The sequence below is a fragment of the Chroicocephalus ridibundus genome, chromosome 1, assembly GCF_963924245.1.
Source record: "Chroicocephalus ridibundus chromosome 1, bChrRid1.1, whole genome shotgun sequence".
Taxonomy (NCBI): domain Eukaryota; kingdom Metazoa; phylum Chordata; class Aves; order Charadriiformes; family Laridae; genus Chroicocephalus; species Chroicocephalus ridibundus.
In genome coordinates, this window is record NC_086284.1 from 86256957 (window position 1) to 86277867 (window position 20911).

At 38.3% G+C, this 20911-nt stretch overlaps 1 protein-coding gene across 2 annotated transcripts; it reads left to right on the forward strand.

Moving 5' to 3' along the window:
* Window positions 1-161: 161 nt before the first annotated feature.
* On the forward strand, window positions 162-20654 carry SYAP1 (synapse associated protein 1). 2 transcript variants are annotated; one of them, XM_063342355.1, is made up of 9 exons: window positions 163-479; window positions 5359-5477; window positions 7749-7815; window positions 9522-9595; window positions 9944-10083; window positions 11754-11899; window positions 16859-16917; window positions 17857-18004; window positions 19483-20654. In XM_063342355.1, exons 1-9 carry the CDS (start codon window positions 287-289, stop codon window positions 19608-19610), a joined length of 1074 nt encoding a protein of 357 aa, XP_063198425.1. In that variant the 5' UTR covers window positions 163-286; the 3' UTR covers window positions 19611-20654. The 2 variants fall into 2 exon arrangements, with proteins under 2 accessions (XP_063198435.1, XP_063198425.1); XM_063342365.1 differs by lacking the exons at window positions 16859-16917; window positions 17857-18004 and having other exon boundaries at window positions 162-479.
* The last annotated feature ends 257 nt before the right edge of the window (window positions 20655-20911 follow it).

Below are 20911 nucleotides of genomic sequence, written 5' to 3' on the forward strand. Positions count from 1 at the left end.
GGCGACGACACCTCGCCGGTAGCCGCGGGCAACGCTGCGCCCGCGAGCCCGGCCGACGCTTCCCCCTTCAGGGAGGAACCCAGCAGCCGCGGGGAGGCACCCTCCGTGGGGCCTCCTGCCCCGCCCCGCCGCCGGCGGCGCTCTCCCCACCTCGCCTGCCGGTTCCGGAAGCGGCGTACGCGGAAGGAGCGGGCAGCCCAGGCTTCCGCGTACAGGGCTGCTCTCCCTCCGGGCGTTGGGAGTGCCCGTTTAACGGCCCGAGCGCGGCCGTCGCCGCTCCCGCGCCATGTTGCGCGGCCTGGGTAGTTGGTTGGGGCTGGAGCGGGCGGGTGAGGAGAAGCTGTTGCCGGCCGAGGAGAGGAGCAGCTCCGAGGAGGAGGCGGCAGCAGCAGACGCGGAGCCGGCCGCGCAGAGCTCGGAGCCGGCGGAGCTGCAGGCGGACTCGGAGGCGCTCCTCAGCCAGGCCAAGGGACTCGGCAGTGAGTGTTCTGCCCGCGCCCGGCGGGGGGAGTGGGGCGGGGGCGGCCCGGTACCGCCGGCCTCGGGGCACACCCGCACCCGACCCGCTGCCCCTGTGCCTCCCTGCGACCCGAGAGTCCCCGCTCCGCTCCCCCGCGGTACCCTGGGCCGTGGCGGAGAAGGGGGTGGGTCGCCTCCCCCTCCCACACACACCCGTGGCGGGGCTGGGGGGCTTCGTGCAGGGAGAAGGCTTAAGTAAAGGAGCAGCTTCGCTTGTTGGAGGGGTGTGTCGTGTCCTGGCATCTTCCCCCGGGGCGTTTTGCTATGGGTCTGGGGTTTTTTTTGTTTTGTTTTTTTTTTTAAAAAAAAGGTAGTCTTAGCAGCAAAAGTCCCTTGGTGTGGTGAGAGTAGTACAGGGTGGCAACTGGAGAACTGAAGGTCGGCCGGTTTAGTGCACGTTTTGGGGATAGGGGAAAAGTTACCAGTACTTACCACTGGCACTTAAACCAAAGCTTTAGCTGAACTAAACAGTTACAGACAGGTTTTAAGATGAGATAAGCATGTTTATTCTCAGTTCAACATCTGTAAAAGAAAAATCGCCTTTCATCTGGATATCTGCAACTTAAACGTAGCTTGCACGGTGATGCAAAATGGGGAACGCAAGTTTGAGGTGACAGCATACTCTTTTTAAAAAAGCAAAACAGCTCTGAAGCATATCTTTCTGTATGCAAATGGTGACTCAGGTCAGTTTCGCTAGTATGGAAGCTTATTTCAGTGAAGAAGTGTTAAAAGTAACTCTTCCCTGCTCTCTTTTTATTTTATGTTTTTGCATATCTTTGTTTTGCATCTCTTTTAAATGATGCTTGTTAACGGCAGTCTATGACATGCATCACTTCTGTGTAGTTTTTCATGCAGCTTGACCAGTCTCTTCCACAGTTCTGAAACAGTCCTAGGCAATTGATAAAGCTGGAAGTTTGGAAGTGACCTAACTCACATCTTCAGTTTTCTGCATTTCTGTGAATCTTTTAAAATAGCAGTTGTTAGCAACAAGAAAGACTTACATTGCTAACAATTCTGTGCACAGCACGTTGCCTCGCTGGAGATTAAAAAAAATTTTTTAATTTATTGGAAAATTTAATTGATGTTTAAAATATGAACCAAATAAATGGCTACAATTGTGTTCCTTTAGTTATCATATTTTTCAGAATTGTTACTAAATTAACAACATTTCTTTAAGTATCTGTTGTGACTGTGGCAGAAGTGATGTGTACCTATGGAAAAATGTGCTTCATGAAGTACTGAGAGGTTTCTATGAGTTTTTTCATAGGAAAGTAATGGGGTTTGATTTTGTTGAACTAATCTGTAATGAACCAGGGCTGTAACTGGCTACAGGTAAAAATTCTGCTTTACTGTAGTAGATTCTTAGATAAAGTTAATCCAAAGTGCAGCTTCATACTCATTGCTGAAGTGTTTTGGTTTTTTTAATTGGTGCTCTGAAACGCTGGATCAATATCATCTGAAGGGTTAGTCGGAGAACGTTCTTTACTGTGCTTTGTTTTGGGCTGTCTGAGCTGCAGCAGATAATCTGTGTAGTTTGGTCAAATACTTGTCTGGTTCTTGTAAATCAATCCTAATCTGGTAGTCACTCTGATTGTTCAGGAGGAAAAGAAGACTTTGAGTTGTTAGGGGAAGAATACGTATTGACTGCTACAGATCTAAAAGTCCATCCCATAACTTGCTCTGGAAGTGAGAATTTGGTTTAGTGATTTATGTATCTGTGTCTGTCTGTGTCTTGTCTGTGACACTAGAGAAGACTGTAGTGGGAAGGCCTTTTTGTAAGGATTTGGACGTCACTGCTTTAACACAGGATGACTCTAGAAACATCTGCGTGGTTAACAACCAGGGTAGCTGTGCAGAAGGACGCCCCTAGCACATAAAGAATTTTACTGGTAAAACTGAAGCCTTACATACATTACTTTTTGCTCCTTATCACATCATTACCAAGGTTAGGAGAGTTTGTCAATGTGAACTAATATTAGAAATATTGCTAGATACGTATTCTTAATACAGACATAGATTTATAAGAGGGAGGGAAACCTCCTTGATCATTTGAAAGTAGAAGTGTTGTTTTTCCACCACTAATTCTATTTTTCTAAGGCTAAGTATCACCTTTTATTGAGGCTTATAAGTACCTTAGTTCAGAAGAATATTTGCCCTTAATGGAAATAAAGAGCATTTTGCCTTTCAGATTGGCTCCAGGACTGGCCAAAACCACTCTGGCCAACAATACCAAAGCATTGCAGGACAGTGAATGTTTCAGCACCTTTGCGCTTAAAACAATTGCATGTGCGAAAGTTTCCAGAGATACATAAAACAACCAATAAAAGCTGGCAGGGAGGAAACAATCCAGTAGGCTGCTGCTTCCCCTACTGTTATAAGAGGGATAGTATATGTATCTATATCTACAGTGTAGAAGATAGGCTTTTTTTTATTTAATATACAGTGTGAAGCATGTGATGGGTTGTAAAGCTGATAACAGATACGAAAGATGCTAGCAAGTACTTGAATGAAGTTTGGTTGCCACCATTCTGTGGCTTTATAAATGGAAGTTACATGTAAAAAAAAAAAAAAAAAAAAAAAACAAACAAACAATGGCGTTCGTAACAGCTGGCTAGACCTCAGCATATTCCAGTATTGATTTGCTGATGTCATAAAGAGGGAATATTTTATATGCCACAAAGAACAGTCAGCTTTCCAAAAGGTGACATCAGTGTTCCAAAGTAACTCATTCTACCAGTGGCAAACAACTGTGTGTTAAACAACTCAATTTTTTTTTTTTTTTTTGCATGGTAGGGTTATTTGTTACATTTCTAACCCATAAGGAAACTGGAATTTTTGTGAGGTCTTGAGAAGGAAGGTGGGTTTTTGTTTGTTTGAAACAGAAGTGCTGGGGGTTTTTCAAGTCCCCTGTATAAAAGTCAAAGTTGATTTTCTGGAATAACTAAAATACCTTACCATCCCACATTATTTGCATTCTTACTAATGCCTCAAATATATCTTTGGTAGTTACTATGCAGTTTAGATCCACCATTACTAACCCCAGAAGTAGAATACAATAGACTGTTTCAGTTGGAAGGGACCTACAATGATCATCTAGTCCAATTGCTTGAGCAATTCGGGGCTGACCAAAAGGTAAAGCATGTTGTTAACGGCATTGTCCAAATGCCTCTTAAACAGTGACAGGCTTGGGGCATCAACCACCTCCCTAGGAAGCCTGTTCCAGTGTTTGACCACCCTCTCAGTAAAGAAATGTTTCCTACTGTCCAGTCTAAACCAGCTTTAAACCATTGCCTATCGCTGGATCCCAGGGAGAAGAGATCAGTACCTCCCTCCCCTCTTCCTCTCCTGAGGAAGCTGCAGAGAGCAATGAGGTCAGCCCTCAGCCTCCTTTTCTCCAAACTAGAGAAGCCCAGAGTTCTCAGCTGCTTCTCATAGGTTGTGCCTTCAGGCCTCCTCACCAGCTTTGTTGCCCTCCTCTGGACACGTTCAAGGACCTGAACATCCTTCTTAAATGGTGGGGCCCAGAACTGCAGACAGTACTCAAGGTGAGGCTGCACCAACACTGAATACGGCAGGATAATTCCCTCTCTTGACCGACTGGTGATGCTGTGTTTGATGCACCCCAGGATGCAGTTTGCCCTCTTGGCTGCCAGGGCACATGGTGACTCCTATTGAGCCTGCTGTCGACCCACGCCCTTTCTGCAGGGCTGCTCTCCAGCCACTCCTCTCGCAATTTATACTTGTGCCCAGCGTTACTCCATCCTAGGTGCAGCATCCAGTGTTTATTCTTGTTAAATATCATGCCATTGATGATTGCCTAATGCTCCAATCTATCTAGATCCTTCTGCAATTATTGTATTTACTATGACATTTGCAGACATTTTATCATTGTATATACTGTAACAGTGATATTACAGTCATAATACAACTGTTCAAATGTAATAAAGGGCTTGTGGCATCATGTCATTATCTGAGAAATAAACAATACCTATGTTGTTTTAAGATCCTTTGTCAATAAACTGATATTTAATGTTTCTGAAGGTTTGTGATATACATTTGCTGGTTGCAAGCTTGTTCTCCTTAATTAAAAACGAACAATACAATGTACCTTGCCCATGCTACATAGTTCTTCCCCTGCCATCTTTCTTCACTTTAGCACTGCTAATATAAAAAAAGTGCTAGTTAGTCTTTGAAAATATTTCTTACTACTGTTCTGACACTGAGCGTATTCAGAAAAATAAGAAACAGCCACAGTGCTTCTCATGGAGCTAAAAAGAGGAAGACAATGCAAAATAGGAAAGGGAAACATCAAGAGCAAGCTTCTGTCTTATGACTTCTGAAGGAATTTCTGGTGTTACTTGCCTGAAATTTTTCATGCATTTGCTGCCTTCATGAGAATTTATTGTGCGTGTTGATTTTATTAAAAAAATATAATTGTGTTTTAATACTGTTGCTAAAGTTACTTTATTGCTTAATGTCTCCAAAATACTTAAATGAAATTAGGAAAGACACATTGTTTCAGAAAATTTGTTGGAAAGCAGTATTTCGAGGACTGTTAGGAATGGTTGATTTAGTAAACAAGGTTCCTGCATAATAGTTTGTTTTACAGAAAGTTGTGATCAAACGTACAGTTTGATCATTATCATTAAAGAATACAAACTGGAAAAGAAAAAATAGAATTTCAGGAGTTCTTTGTAGGCCAGAAGCTGGGTTAAATGATTTTGAAAGAAGCTTTCAAGTAGATATCCAGATGTCTAAAGAGAAAGGAAAATAAATCTAGTAAGAGAACTGGATGTAAAGAGATCTTTTTTCAGGTCTGTCTTTTTTTGTCTGTGAAAGGTTACCTCTTCAATTTTGCCACTGCTGCTACAAAAAAGATATCTGAATCTGTTGCGGAAACAGCACAGACAATAAAGAAGTCTGTGGAAGAAGGAAAAATCGACAGTATCATTGATAAGGTATTTTATTTCTAGATACTTGATCTGAAAGATCTGTTTGCTTACGGTTGTTGTAATGTGGCAAATTTGGCAAGTAATAACATTTCTTTAAGCTGCCTTTAGGAATTATGTATTTCAAAAGTACATATCTCTTGCCATGACAAGTAACGTGACTGAAATTTTTATTCGGGGTAGATGTGCCAAAAAATGGTCACTGTGCTTTACTTAGTGCTGCACTTGTGTTCCATTCCTTCAGGATGTAGATACACTGGAGAATGACCAGAAGAAAATATGAAAAATGCTGACATAGGAGGAAAGGCCAGTAAAGACAGGCTGTTGGGGGATGTCTGGGAGATGTGTGGATTGGGTTTTTTCCCCAGTTTATTTAGGTGGAAAGAGGAATGCTGTAGCTTGAATCTTAAATGCATCTCTGAAGTGAGATTCAGAATTAGGTCAGCATTGTGGGTATTGTATGTAAGACCCTAGAGCTATACGGGTGTGTTTTCATAAGACCCGATGAGTTAATGAAACAGTTTGCTATTGTCCTGTTCTTTCCCCCACCCTCAGTCTGCCACTTATCTCTTGCCCTCCACATTCCTGGCTGCCAGTGCCAGTTGCTTAGCTTCTGCTAGTGAGTGTTCTTCCAGTGCTTTAAGTCATGAACTTGGCAGAAAGAAAAAAAAAAAAAAAAGAAAAAAAAGTAAAGTATCAGTAAGTGCTATGTAATGCTTTGTGTTGTCAGCGAGGGTAGCTGGGAAGGGAACTGACCAAAACCAACACAGCTGTAGTGGGACTGTGCATCCAGGAGTGTCAGACATGCGAGATGCCGCCAGACCCCTCCTCCGGCTCCTGTCTCTCAGACACCCCGTCAGGGGAATTAAAGCGTTGCCTTTTTTTTAAATACAATAAAGTTCAATTTCTTGATACAATTAATGTTCATGTTGTCTTCCAAATTAATCATCAAGTGACACTTCTAAATTTCTGTTATGATGGAATTTTGTCTCCAGATTTCATTGACTTTTTAGTGACAACTGTCTTTATATAATAGCAGTTACATATCCTACTACAATATATTAGAGTCTAATGTAATTTTGATCCACATCAAAAAGGAAAAATCAAGTAAGAAGGCTATTTGGTAATTTAATACACAATAATGCTCATAAGAAACTGTAGCTAAATACCTACAGCATATTTTATGCTTAAAATACCATTTTCTTTTTTTCTGTGAATGCCTTAGAGTTATATGAATTCCTGCTTTAATTAATAAGTTTAGATATGGGAGCAACAGGATCATAGCTATATCATCATAAAGCTTTTTTCTTACACCATGTAAATTATTTTATTCCATAAATATCAAAAATTCATATAACTTACAAGAGGAACCACAATGATCTACTTCTATAACAGGCACTACAGTACTTCTCTCACTGATGTTAATCTTAAACTGAAATGCTGGGTTTTTGAAGGAAAAAAAATGTTGTAGGAATTTATCAGGAATTAGCTTGAAGACTTGCATGCTTTTGGGCAGCTTGTTAAGCCATAGCCCTCACTGCATAAAATTTGTATTTTGTGAGTGGTTTAAGTATTAATTTCTAACTTAATGGTTTTTTTCCCTCTGCTTTCAACTACAGAACAACATTTGCATTGTTATTTCTAGATTATGGCATGCCAACTTCTGAGACCATTCTCCTTTTTTTAATTCTAAATTTAATGTAGGATATTTCTGAATATAATTTTTTTATGAAAATTTGTCAACATAAATGGAGAAAGGATTTTATTTCAGCTAAGCAGACATTCTTAAAATCATACTTAACAATTTTACAAGTCTGATTTATTGCAATGGGTATATTTCTTAGGCAACTCTTGAAACTTATTGTAAGGGCAATAGTATCTTTAAAAGTTTAATGCATCAAAAGCATATTTAAATAAGTCTAAACAGTCTACATTATCTGTATTTGATATGGTAAGGTGGTATGTTTATATGCATAGTATGCTGATATTCAAATTACCAGCTACGATTTTTCTTCTTTTTTTTTTTTTTTGTCCCCTGAATTTGATAAAACTAAATATAATTTTGAAAGCATACACAATAGTTAAAAGTTTTGAAGGCAAAATCAAATGTTTTGGTAAAGTGGAATGTATGAGTTCCATGAAGCACGTTTAACTTAAAAAAAGGGCCTCCAGGGATATAAGAATATGATCCTGCAAGTATTTGAAAGCACTTTCTGAGTGAACACAAAACAAGAGGAGTGAATTTTCTTATTTATTGTGGTTCCCTAATTTTTATTTCAGACAATTATTGGAGATTTTCAGAAGGAACAGAAAAAATTTGTCCAAGAGCAGCAAACAAAAAAATCAGGTAATGTATGCTTTTTTTTGGTAATGCATAACATTGCATAAGCTAAAACTTGCGGGAAGCTGCATAATTGACCTCTATCTAAACCTAATCTATCAAAACTTTGTTTATGAAATGCATTATGGCAGAACTTAATTTACATTGTGGAATAGGAAGATGACCTTTTTAAGTGAGGTTAGTGTTACATTACCTGGTTGGTTTAGATTTGCTTTTTTTAACCAAATTCAGCTTTATGAAATTAACTCAAAGATCGCTGTGCTAACAAAGCTGATCTCTTATTGTTGTTTTGAATCTTAAGCCTGTGTGTTTATTGAAAACAGGCATGCTGATTACTTTTCTTTTGAGCATTAGCAATCGTGTCATGCTTTCATAATTAAATGAAAAACATGGGTTAGGGTTTGCACTATAGTATTTATTAGTTTTGCTGTAGGAGTTGCTCTGCTTACGTTAAAGGCATAATTGCTCTTTTGCTTTCCCATAAACCATTTGCTTTATAATTATTTGTGATCTAAATACTTTGAGTGAGTTATCCACTAGTGTACTATGACGTCAGTGGATCTATTTGAGACTTTACAATAACCCCAATATTTTTTTTTTACATTGCATTTCATCATTGGCTCTTACCTCTTTTTAATGTGTTACCTGAATGCAATAATTTCTGACAGTTAATCTGTTTTTAATCTTGAAAATGAGCTGGTTTTAAATGGATTGTGATATATTTTTTCATATTGTCGTTAGTTACTATCTTAGTCTGTTTTTTTTCTTGCAAGACTGCTTATGTGATCATGTTGTCTGTATTTCTGTCTCTTAGCAAACTTTGGCATCTGTTTATATATTTCTACAAGTTTCATGAAAATAGGTAGCTAGGTTGCCAAAAGAAGGAGTAACAGATGGCCTAACTGAAAGAAGCATTAGCATCAGGTGTGAAGCCATGTGGGTGAAAGATCTTGCTGATGTCAGGTGCATAAGCAAATAAGCATTGTTAGTTTGAGTGCACAAGAATTATTTGTTAACTATTACAGATGCATCATAATGTCTCTGTAGGCTGAATTTGCATTGACAGTGAAGAGATTAATAGATTTCTGTACATCTACAATAGTTTATTTTCCTCTATGTACAGCCTACAGAACTATTTTAGAAATATCTGTGTAAATACATAAATTGGCTGAACTCGAGTATGCTTATTCAGTGTATAACATGTAATTTATAACAAATGACTTATTTTTCTCCATTGCTAAAGAATTGCTGTCTTCTGGGTGTTAGAAAATTAATATAATAGTAAATGATTTTGAAAACTTAATTTAGACAGAGTTTTTTAGTCAAAGTTTACATGTTTAAAGTCAATCTAGAAATTTCTATTTGCAGGCAGTTTAACCAGTTATATAGCACTACTTCAGTAACTAAACTAAGGGGCACCAAGTTCTGACTGGCGCATGCTGCAAAGAAATACCTACAATTTTATTTTACAATAACAGAAATCAGCAAAATTTATTTTTTTTTTTTTAACCTCTGATAAGTAAAGATTCATTCTTAGACTTTCTCTCTTATGCCATGAACTTAGTTTTGGAGAAAGGGACAATGAATTGGCTTACTGATGTAAGTCTGCTTATTTTTGTGACATCATATGTTTCTTTATGTAAGGTTTGGGTGTTTGGGTTTTTTTGTTTAAAGTAATACACGTGCAATTATTTTCCTCCTTTCCATAACAGAAGCAGCAGTGCCTCCCTGGGTAGACAGCAATGAAGAAGAGACAATTCAACAACAAATACTGGCCTTATCAGCAGTAAGTATTTAGTTTCCTGTAAGATCTGAAATTTTTCTGTTGGAGAGATTAAAACTTCCTTTTTTTCCCAAAGTAATTTTGGCTGGCATTATTAAATTATGTATTTTCAGTGTACTTCTTTTAATGTGTCTGTTACTGTACTGATTATGTGCAAGAGTAAATAGTTCTTTAAGTATCAACTTGAGCCAAAGTCGATCCCAAATATAATTTTTGATTTTTATAAAGGCTTTGCAGATTTGTGGTATGATAGAATTATGTGAGAAGTGTGATTGCTTTGCTGATCTTGTGTGTGAAATATGATATCCTTTTTCTGGTATCAGTTAATGATCATAAATATGTTCTTCAAAGGATAAACGAAACTTTCTGCGGGATCCTCCAGCAGGTGTGCAGTTTAATTTTGACTTTGATCAAATGTACCCTGTTGCAATGGTGATGTTACAAGAAGATGAACTTCTCAATAGGATGAGATTTGATCTCGTTCCCAAACAGTAAGTAATTTCTGCGGGTAACTATGTATGGTTGTACTATTTAATGTGTCTGTAAATATTCATAAATTACTCCTTTTTCTTTTCATTTCCTTAAATTCTTTCTTTATATACTTTCTCCATATATATTTTATATCTGCTAATTTCAAATGCATGGAATATTGCAGTACATTGCAGTTTAGCAATTAAAGAAAAGAACAGAAGTAGATCTGTTAGAAATTCAGAACTAATAAGGACCTGTTGACTTAAGTATGGGAGAGGCCTTAAATTTTTCCATGTCCACTGTGTTAAATTAATTGAAAATATTTTTCCCAAACAAAGGTACATGCAGCAACAAAAATGTTCAGATCTACTGGCATTACTGACACCCCAAAAAGGTTATTGGAGGTAGTCAGAGTCCCCCCGGAGAAATGGTAAAAGAAGACATCACAAAACAGCAGCAGTGCAAGCAAGAAAAACTGGTTTTGAATAGGCAGTGGGAAAAGCTCTGTGTTGTGACTGCCTTCCTTCTAATAGACCTAACTAAAAGATCTGTAAGGTCTTTGTCCCAGCCATTATGGCCTGTTCCAGTATGGCTTCTTGATCCCAGCTCTATTCTAGTGGTGTTCTCCTTCCTTGCCCAGCCCCAGACTCTGCTCCTTAAGCTTGTTTCACAGGTCAACATTCTTGTTAAGCAGGAGTTCCAAACATTAGTCTCTTGTCTGAGGGTGCAAACAGGAAAAAAAATTAAAACCTTTCTTTGTGCACTTTGCTATCTTAAATCTCCTCCATTTATAAACCTTCCCAGCTCCTTACGTTATTTACCCCATTCCCTGCTGTTCTTTGCTGCTGTCAGTCCTAAAGCTCTGCCCATATTCTAGGTCTTCATCAGATCTCTCTCTGATGCTCTGTCTTCAGCCTCTAGTCATGCTATCCTTGCCTATCCCGCCCCATTGCTTAATAGTTTTTTTTTTTCCTGTTCTTAGTCTCAGTAGTCACCGTTTGCCTGAATGCAGGGAAGGTAACTTCACTCTCTTCTTTCTTTCTTGACCTACGCACCTTCCTCCTCGTAGGCCTTGCTATTTCTGGCTTCTGTTTCCTCTGGGTTAAAGTTGGGTTTTTTTCTTGCTTGCTGGAGGATTATCAGAGGGAAACATTACCTTAAAACATGTGATACTTTCCCACTTATCAGAGCTGGTCATTTGCAAGATGGCAGTTTCTAGTTACAGAAGGTCCTGCAGACGTGCTGACAGATGTGAAGATAGTGAAATAGTTCTGCTGCAATCTAGGAATGGCTGCTGCCTATAGATCAAAGATCTTCCCTAGACCTCAGGTGGAACTGGAACATGTAGATGAGTATAGTTTGACAGTGATAAAATGTTGGTTTTGGAGAGTAAGTGAACAGAACAGGGTTATTTGGCTTGTTATCTAAAAAAATAACGTTGTTGTTGTTATTGTTATTATTATTATATTATATGTCCAAGTCCATTGTAACTGTCATGTAAGAGATCCAGAACTTCTACAATGATGGATTTTTTAAAACTTTGTTAATATCAGAAATTTCTTAAGTTTTTACTTAAAAGTTAGCTTATTCCTGCTCCTTCCCTCTGAGTATTTAATTTTATTTCATTGCTAGATAGTAAAAGGAACCATATTTCCAAATGCAGTAATCAAAACCTGTTTGTTCTCTCTAGCGTAAAGGAGGAGGTGTTCTGGAGAAATTATTTCTACAGGGTGTCCCTAATTAAACAGTCTGCCCAACTCACCGCACTTGCAGCTCAACAGCAAGCAGCAGGAAAAGAAGAGAACAAAGGCAGCGAAGAGGACAGTCAATTGAAAGGTATGGGAAGGATTTGTTTTAGCACAGCTCATTAAGTTAGTGTCATACATATTGACTGTGTACATCAAGTGACATTGAATTTTTATCCTGGATTTCCTATGAAATCAGAGCTTTTCTCATCATACTTGGTCTGTTTGCCCAGATGGGAAAGAGGGGGCTCCTAGTGCTTTTAAGTAATTTTCCAGTTTCAGACAGCTTTGTCAGAAGAGCGGATGTCTCCAGAGGTGAAATTTTGTACTTGGCTTACAACAGCTCAAGACCACTAGTGGTCTTTGGTGTGCTTTTTTGACTTCTCAGAAGGAAGTAGGAGGTAACTTTGGTTCACTTGATAAGGCAAGAGGTACTAGCCAATCCAGCTAGCTGGCATACGCTTTGCTCTTGGCTTTTGCTTAGGCCTCAGGCTAAACAAAGTTAGTGATATGGGGATAAAATTACTGTGGTGGTGGAGGCAGAGACGCATGCAGGACATGGAAAAGCACACTGTGTATTATAGAAGTAGAGGAAGATGAGGACGAAGAGTCTACCTGGGATTCAACCGTGAGATGAAAAAGCTGCTTCAATGTAGGTATCTTCAGTTACATTGATCAGTTTATACAGATTATTCTTATTTACTGAACCACTGGGCATCTTTTATCTGCATGCAAACAAATTCTGCAGGCAGGAATATGTGCAGCTTAAAGAGTGTAAAGCAGTTACTGGCTAAGACAAAAGATAACTAGTAGCTTATTAAATTTTAGCTTAAGCTAGGTATGCTCAGCACCCCTGATAAGACACCTGAAGAATCTTGGTAGGCTGGGTAGACATTAGGCAAAAGGAGAAAGCCTTCACTGCACCTTGGAACAGATTCTCATATCCCCAAAATCAATAAATTGTCATAATCCATGAAATTCATTAACGCTGAGGTCCTGTTGACACTGCTGGCCTGACTGACAACCAACTGATCACTGCAAAGTTGACATCTTTTTCCTTCCTTTCAAATATAATATATTTTCGTATTGGTATTTTTCCTCTTGACTGCTTGTACTGCTAATGATCCCATCTTTCTCATTCTCTCTCAGTTTCTAATTTCACCTTTCTTTTTACAGTCTTAGTGATTTTCTGCACAGACTGAGCTAAGGTTACTCAGCTGGGTCTTGGCTCCTTGGACACAGGCAGCTGAACCTTGGGATGAAGGGGACATTACAAAGGGAATTACAGAGCCAGGCTTGCATGTTGCATAAAAGATATCTTTTCAAAAAGGACTGCAGTAGTTTCCTCAAGCTTGTGTGTGTGCGTGCCTTTGCTGTCAGTTTGTCTCATTCTGTTTCTCACAGGTTCTGTTCTGAGTGCCTGTGTGTTAGCATAGGCAAGGTCCACATCTAGAATGAAAAAACTAGTTTTTTCTGAGTTAAAATCCAAGCAATGCTGACAGGACAGGTCACTCCAGAACCTACTGCAGACCAAGAGGCACCAATTGTGACTTCTTTTATCCAGGACAGTTGTCTGCTGTCCCAGTGGACTACGTAAAATCAAACATTGGAGCACGTCCTCATGTAGAAACAGCATGCTGTTAATCATAGAAACACTGTTCATGCTGTTTCAGGCTTTTTAAGCTTAAAAAAAAAATCATGGCCTCACTTGAGTGTATTACACGGAGCACAGAGGAGATCTAGGCCAGATCTGTGCAAAGCGACCGCTTGTGACTGGCCACCAACAGGATTTAACTCCATTCACCACAACTCTCTAGGCCTGGCCATCCAGACAGTTTTTTACCCTGTCCAGGAAAATGCTGTGGGAAACTATGTCAAAGGCTTTACTAAAGTCCAGGTAAACAACATCCACAGCCCTTCCCTCATCCACTAAGCAGGTCACCTTATCATAGAAGGAGATCAGGTTAGTCAAGCAGGACCTGCCTTTCATAAACCCATACCGACTGGGCCTGATGACCTGGTTCTCCTGCATGTGCTGCATGATGGCACTCAAGATGATCTGCTCCATAACCTTCCCCAGTACCAAGGTCAGACTGACAGGCCTGTAGTTCCCTGGGTCCTCCTTCCAGCCCTTCGTGTGGGTGGGTGTCACATTTGCTATCTTCTAGTCAACTGGGGCCTCCCCAGTTAGCCAAGACTGCTGATAAATGATGGAAAGTGACTTGGTGAGCTCTTCTGCCAATTCCCTCAGTACCCTTGGGTAGATCCCATCCAGCCCCATAGACTTCTGTGTGTCGTAAGTGCTGTAGCAGGTCATTCATCATTTCCTCTTGGATTATGTTAGGTTCATTCTGTTCCTCATCCCTGTCATCCAGCTCAGGGGGCTGGGTACCCCGAGAACAACTAGTCTTACTGTAAAAGACTGAGGCAAAGAAGGCATTAAATACTTCAGCCTTTTCCACATATTTTGTCACTGTATTTCTCCCTGCATCCAATAAAGAATGGGGATTCTCCTTAGTCCTTCTTTTGTTGCCAATGTATTTATAGAAACATTTTTTTATTGTCTTTTACAGCAGTAGACAGATTTTCTCCCTGCCTAGCCTGATGCAATCTTTGTAGTCTTCCTGAGTGGCCTGCCCCTTTTTCCATAGGTCATAAACTTTCTTTTTCTTCCTGAGTTCCAGCCAGAGCTCTAGGTTTAGCTAGGCCGGTCTTCTTCCCCGCCGGCTCGTCTTACAGCACATGGGGACGGCCAGTTCCTGCACCTTAAAGATTTCCTTCTTGAAGAATCCTTTGCCCTTCAGGACTGCCTCCCAAGGGACTCCGTCAACCAGTTTCCTAAACAGGTCAAAAGTGCGGACTTAGATTCTTTCATTTGCTACTGCATTTAGTTCTTTGTATAGAGGAAAAGGCTGTGTTTGGAAAGATTAGAAACATAAATTCTGCCAAGAGATATTTTCTTCCCTGTTGTTTATAAGCATATTCTCTGTGAAGCTTGTTTACTATCAGTATGCTTCCCTTTTCCACTGAGCTTTTTATTTGCTATTCCTGTTTCTGCATATCATTGCTTCACTAAACCAATTTCAGAAAAAAAGAAAGCTGCTGCTGTTGTGGCTGACAAATAGAAGTTACTCTATTGTTAATTACAGTGCTGGAGCTTTTGTTTATGCAAGCTAAATATGTAGTTAAATGGACAGTCTTAAACTGTAAGTTTCTAGGGCAGCATAACCTCCTTTTTTTTTTTTTTTTTTTTAACACTACTCACATTTGCCAAACTATAGCCATTTTAATTGAAGTATCTCAGCTCTACAGGAGGGATAGCAACCGACCCTATTGAACAAAAAACCCTGTTATCTTTGAGTCATCCAAACCCTTGGAAATTCCCAGTCAAAGAGAAAAGTTGCTGGCTAATAGCCAAAGAGTTCTAGTTATTCTAGTAAAATCTAGAGTGAAGTAAAATTCTAGAATTCTAGTAAAATTGCCGTTGTGACTGAAAACAAAACATATTGTCATCTAGAAAAAAAATTGGAGGGGAAAAAAAAAAAAGGGCACTGTCTTTTCACCTGTTATGTATTTCTCACAATTCATGAGACCAGTATAGGATATGCAGATAGATCCTAATAACTGTATATTCTGTAATAAAAAGATACATTTACCAGACTGTAGTAAATACATGTTTTGTTAGATTCAAAAATTGCATACATTTGGGAAGCTCTGAAGCATCTGTGTTATTTTTGATTTAAATAACCTTTTTGAAGGTTGGATTCCCTGGTTGGAGGCTAAAACTGGAAGTAATTACCCCTTGGTAACTCTTCATGATGTTCAGGGTTTCTTCTTAAAGCTGACTGATGTCTATAAAATAGAATTAATTGCCTTCCCTTTTTATCCTTGTCTGTCTTCTCCTTACCTGCTGTTTTCACAAAGTTAAATTATCATGGTTGATGTGAAATAAAAAAAAGAAGGGACAAGTGGAAGATATTCCATGTTCCAGTGCAGACACTATATGAGATCTGTAAGAAAATGCCAAGTTCTGGTTCTTCTCCAGGTATTAGTAACTATTTACTTGGGAATTGTGCAGATTGCACATCAGCAGTGGAGGAGCTGACGCTAGGCCAGTAGATCCAGAAGAGTGCTCATGGTACATCAGTCACATCAGACTGGTGCGTGGCCCAGTGCAGAGCTGCTGTGCTGCTTCTGCATGAGAGCAGCAGATGGAGCTTGAGGCACTTCACTTTCCACAGTGCTTTGGGCACTCCATGCTAAACAGCAAAGCTAGTGCCATGTTCTACAGCCTTCCTAAGCAGGGAGTGCTGGATCCTCCTTAGCTGCGGTGTTGCGTGCAGTAACTGATCTTCTCAAGACTGGGAAGGGGGAGGAAGGGACAGAGCAGCAGACATTGAGTAGATGAGCTGTATAAGCAGTGACAGCTACCAGTTAAGGAATTACTTCAGCATCTAGGGTTTATCTTTTTCAGTGACTTCCTCTGCCTGTGTGAAAGAAGGCAAGGCTGCGGAGCGCTCCTCTCATGTGCATTTAGGGGTGTGGGTGCAGATGTAGCCTGGTATACCTAAGAGCTAACTAGTGCCCATGTTAGTAGCAGTACCATCCGACCAGGGGAGTTTGGGAACTTCTGTGATAGGTGGTAACTGGATTTCATGACGTACTCTACACCTTTGTAACTTTAAAGATCTTGTGACATGCAGTGCAATCTGGAAGTGTTTTATAGAAGACATTCTTTCAGATTCCCAGCTGTTCCTGTATACAATCTTTGGATTGTTTTGAGGGCCAGAGGTGTTCCTGTGATTTAACTTTGGAGTCATAATGAGGAATGGTTTGCTAAATTTGCCTTAATTAAGAATAGAAAATTGCTTCTCTTCCTTGTTGTTGTTGCAAATGCTTTACGTATGGCTGAATTCAGCCTTTGAACACCAGGATTCCGTAAAACACAAAATACAATAATTTCTTGTACATTTAATAGCTATGCAGATTAAAGCAGATCTTTATATATTTAAATGTAATCTACCTTTTTTTTTTGCCCCCCTCTTGATAGAAACAGTACGGCCAAAAACACCGCCTGTTGCAATAAAGCCTCAAATAAAATCTCAAGAGGTAAAAATGCTGTTCTATTTTTATCTGGTATTTAGTATGTGAAACTGTTACTTAATAGGTAATTACGCATCCTTTTGAGTAAGTTGTGCTATGAAACCATAATAATATAATATCTGACAGTCCTAACCTGCTGCTGTTGTGCTGTGATATTAATTTTTGGTGCATACACTTTAAACTCATTTCCAGTAGAAGAAAACAGTAGTTTATCTGAAGAATACTTTCATTAGTATCCTGCACGCTATAATAAAACATGTTTTGACTCTGAAGAGTGACATTTCCAAAGTGTTTGGAATAGAAGGCTTGCATTGTGTTTAGACATGAGGAGTACCTTCATAAAAATATATTCATGTACCATGTTCTGTCCAACTCTTCAGTAGTTTTCAGGCTTAAGTGTAGGAAATCTAAATGATGCATTGTAATAGCAACATCATTTTATTGCAGTGGCAAGGAAAGTTTTGCTTGATACTGCTGAAACCTTTAACTTAGACACGTAATGACCCTTGTTCATTTCTGGATTGTAAAATCAGTGCCAGAGAACACTCTTGGCAGAAGACGAGCTGTGCATTCACTTGCCAATAATAAGCGGTGGACTAAATTAAGCTAGAAAGATTTCCAAAGAACAGTGCTCTCAATCTTATTTGTGTGTAGAAAACTGTTACTGAATTGTGGTCAGAATTTAATATTAGTCTTAGGTACTGTTCTAAACTACTTACGAGTTTATTATTATTTCTGTAAGATTACAAAATCAATTAAAGTTGTTAAGAGAACACAGAAAGGAGCCTAGAATGAAAAGCATATCACTTTCAGTACAGCAATCTAACATTTTTGTGTGTACAAAGATACTCTTCAAAAGGTAGTCAGTCACATGAGTGGAAGTATGTATCAGTGACCTTTTTTTCCCCTTTTTCAATAAGCTTACACAAAACTGTCTTACTGCAGGATGAGGAAGAGATTTCCACAAGTCCAGGTGTATCAGAATTTGTGAGTGATGCTTTTGATGCCTGTAATCTGAATCAGGAAGACCTAAGAAAAGAAATGGAACAACTGGTGCTAGACAAAAAGAAAGAAGAAACTTCAGTAGTAGAAGGTAAAGCTATTATTACCTTCTGTGTCTTAAATACAGCAATTCTAAGATAGAATGATTTAAAAAAAAAAAAAAGTTATTTGATTTAAGAAAGTAGATTTGTGACTGTTTTTCAAAGTCTATGAAACGACCTGCAATGAAATATTGCAGAAATCAATGGTAGTTCTCACCACATTCAAACCACGTCCTATACAGAACATTAGCTGTGAGGAGTTTAAATCCAAAGAACCTAACAATTTTTAGGTGGTTCTTTTATGAAAGTGGCAGTAGAGTCTATGAATTTTTCTTTCTTTGACATCCTTGTAGGTAAAGTACAGTATTTGGAAATCAGACTGTTTTCTTCTTGTGATACCAGCTAAAAAGGCAGCATTTGCACCAGAGTGTGAGCTTCCAGATGCCTCTGTAAAAGGTTTACATGCATTTGGAACAGTTAGAATTTAACAAAGAGCTTCAAGAAGGATGAGAAGAAATAAAGTGGGGCTTATACTTAAAAAAATTCAGAATAATACCGGTGTAAAATGCATAAAAACAATCTGTGATGATGTGATTCTGGTCATACACAATGAACAATTTACTATGAAGACACTTGTATATGTAGATGCTTGCTATACAGTTTTCAGAATTCATCTTACAATGTGTTTTAGATGTTGCTGAATCCTTTTTTTCTGAAATTGTTATTTTTTTCCAGTACATAGGCAAGCTTGAGGAATTCTAATAAGTATGGATGGAAGTGTTTCAATAAGTCATGTAATCTGTTCAGAGAAATCTCAGCTGGCCTTGGTGACTTGGACTATGGAATTACGTACCTTCATATCTAGGCTGAAGTACTAACCAGCATGTAATGCCTCAAACACCCATCTCCTCCCCTATAATCTTGCATATGATAGGTAGAGCTAATTAAAACAGAGATTAACAACACAGGAATGCCTTCTGACTCATTTTTTGCCCTGAAGTATGAAATATAACCTGTAACCCTGATTAAATGAGCTTGCCTAGCTACAAACGTCAGTGAGGAGAATGCCTACCTCTTTTTTTTTTTTTTTTTTTTAAATTATCCACAGTATTTGAGTGTGATTTATTTTTTTCTTTTCATAACAGGATATCCAACAAACTTATGAACTTCATTCATTTTTTTTCCAGAGATTTAAAAGTACAAAGGGAGATTCAGTTAATAGTAGACTCAGAGACTGTAGGAAATGAACTTACAAAGGGACGCTTGTTACAACTAAACCCCATATTTGCTTTTTATATCTTTATTATAGTATGCACATAGGAGTATAGACTTGTATATTAATTAACTCCTATCTGTAGTCAATAAGAAGATGAAATTTCTAATGTTCAAGTTTCTTTGATTTTTAAGGAGAATTGTCCATAAAAATTATGGGATATGAAATATGCAGTGCAAATACGCCTAGTTTTATATAAATAAGCAACATTGTATATTATCAAGTTAATTCTTACACATTATTTCTCTCTTGTAGAAGAAACTGCTGATTGGGAAAAGGAATTACAACAAGAGCTTCAAGAGTATGAGGTGGTGACAGAATCAGAAAAGCGTGATGAAAACTGGGATAAAGAAATAGAAGAAATGTTGCAAGAAGAAAACTAAGCATTTTCAGAAAATCACTATAACCCTAAGCTTTTTCTGAGAACTGACATGGATTTCTGCTTTCATATTTTGCTTACGAAAGATCTTCAAAAGACATAAAAGAATCTAAAATCATTATAATTCCATATGGGAATACAACCAGTATTTCTGTTCTTTATATGAGCAGTTTCTGAACTTCTACAGTCTTCAAAAGGAGGAAGAAAAAAAAAAAGACAGACACTGCCGGTTACATGTCATAATTAAAAGCGATAACATTATTACATGAAGCAACAGTTTAGTTTGAGGCATTTTTAGGTGTCCAAGAAGCTCTGCAAAGAGATTTCTAAATCTAAGAATCTCATTTTTTTTTTTTGTCTACAGCCTTCTGTTTGGGATGTAAAAATGGATGTTGTAAGTAACTTAATCCTTGAAAATAACTTTCTCGTCACATTTGCACTCTGATCCCTGTATAATCTGTAAATGTGTACTATTTTAAAGTACTTGTAGCTAGTAGCTTTCACGTGAATTTAACTTCCTTAATGTATGTAGCCAAAGAATTTATAGAAAACCCTATCGAATAACTTCCCATAGTTTGTTAAAAAAATACTAATTCGGACTCCAAAAGACATACTGATTAATTATTCATTGGGTATGATTAACTGGCAAACATTTAAGCATTTAAATAAGAACAGAGTTATAAACTGCTTGAATTAAACTGTTGGTTTTATTAAATCATCATATTAAGGTACTACCTTTTCCCACAGAGAGAAATGGTTTAATGCATTCTTTCTTCAGAAGACTGTTATGTCTCCATTTAACTTTGCTGTCTGAGTGAGAGCAAATTAAATGTTTCTCTTTATTTTAAGCGCTGAAACAATTATGTAAAAACTTTGGCTGGTTTGGACATCTTTATTAAATACTGTAGATATGTATAAAATTGGCTCATTTATTTGGAGGGAGGGCAGAGCAAGGGGCAAACATACTTCAGACTTATACAAGTTTAAAAATATACTTTGTCACAGTGCTTAAGACATGGAATTTAAATAAAAATAGTTTTCTTTTAAAGATTTTTTTTTTTGTTCTTAGACATCTGGATGTTTCCTGTAGTTTTACCATGAAGTCAGTATCTTTATGTATATAAATGAAAATTTAATGTTCTATTTATCATCTATTTCATAAACTTCTCTGACAAAACATACGAAGGAAAATGGGTAAAATGAAGTAGGTAGGAGCCATTAAGCACAATGGAATTATGGGCATGTTACATACAGTAAGCACTGTCTTAATGACATAGTTCTGCAGAAAACTTTTGTGAAGAGACT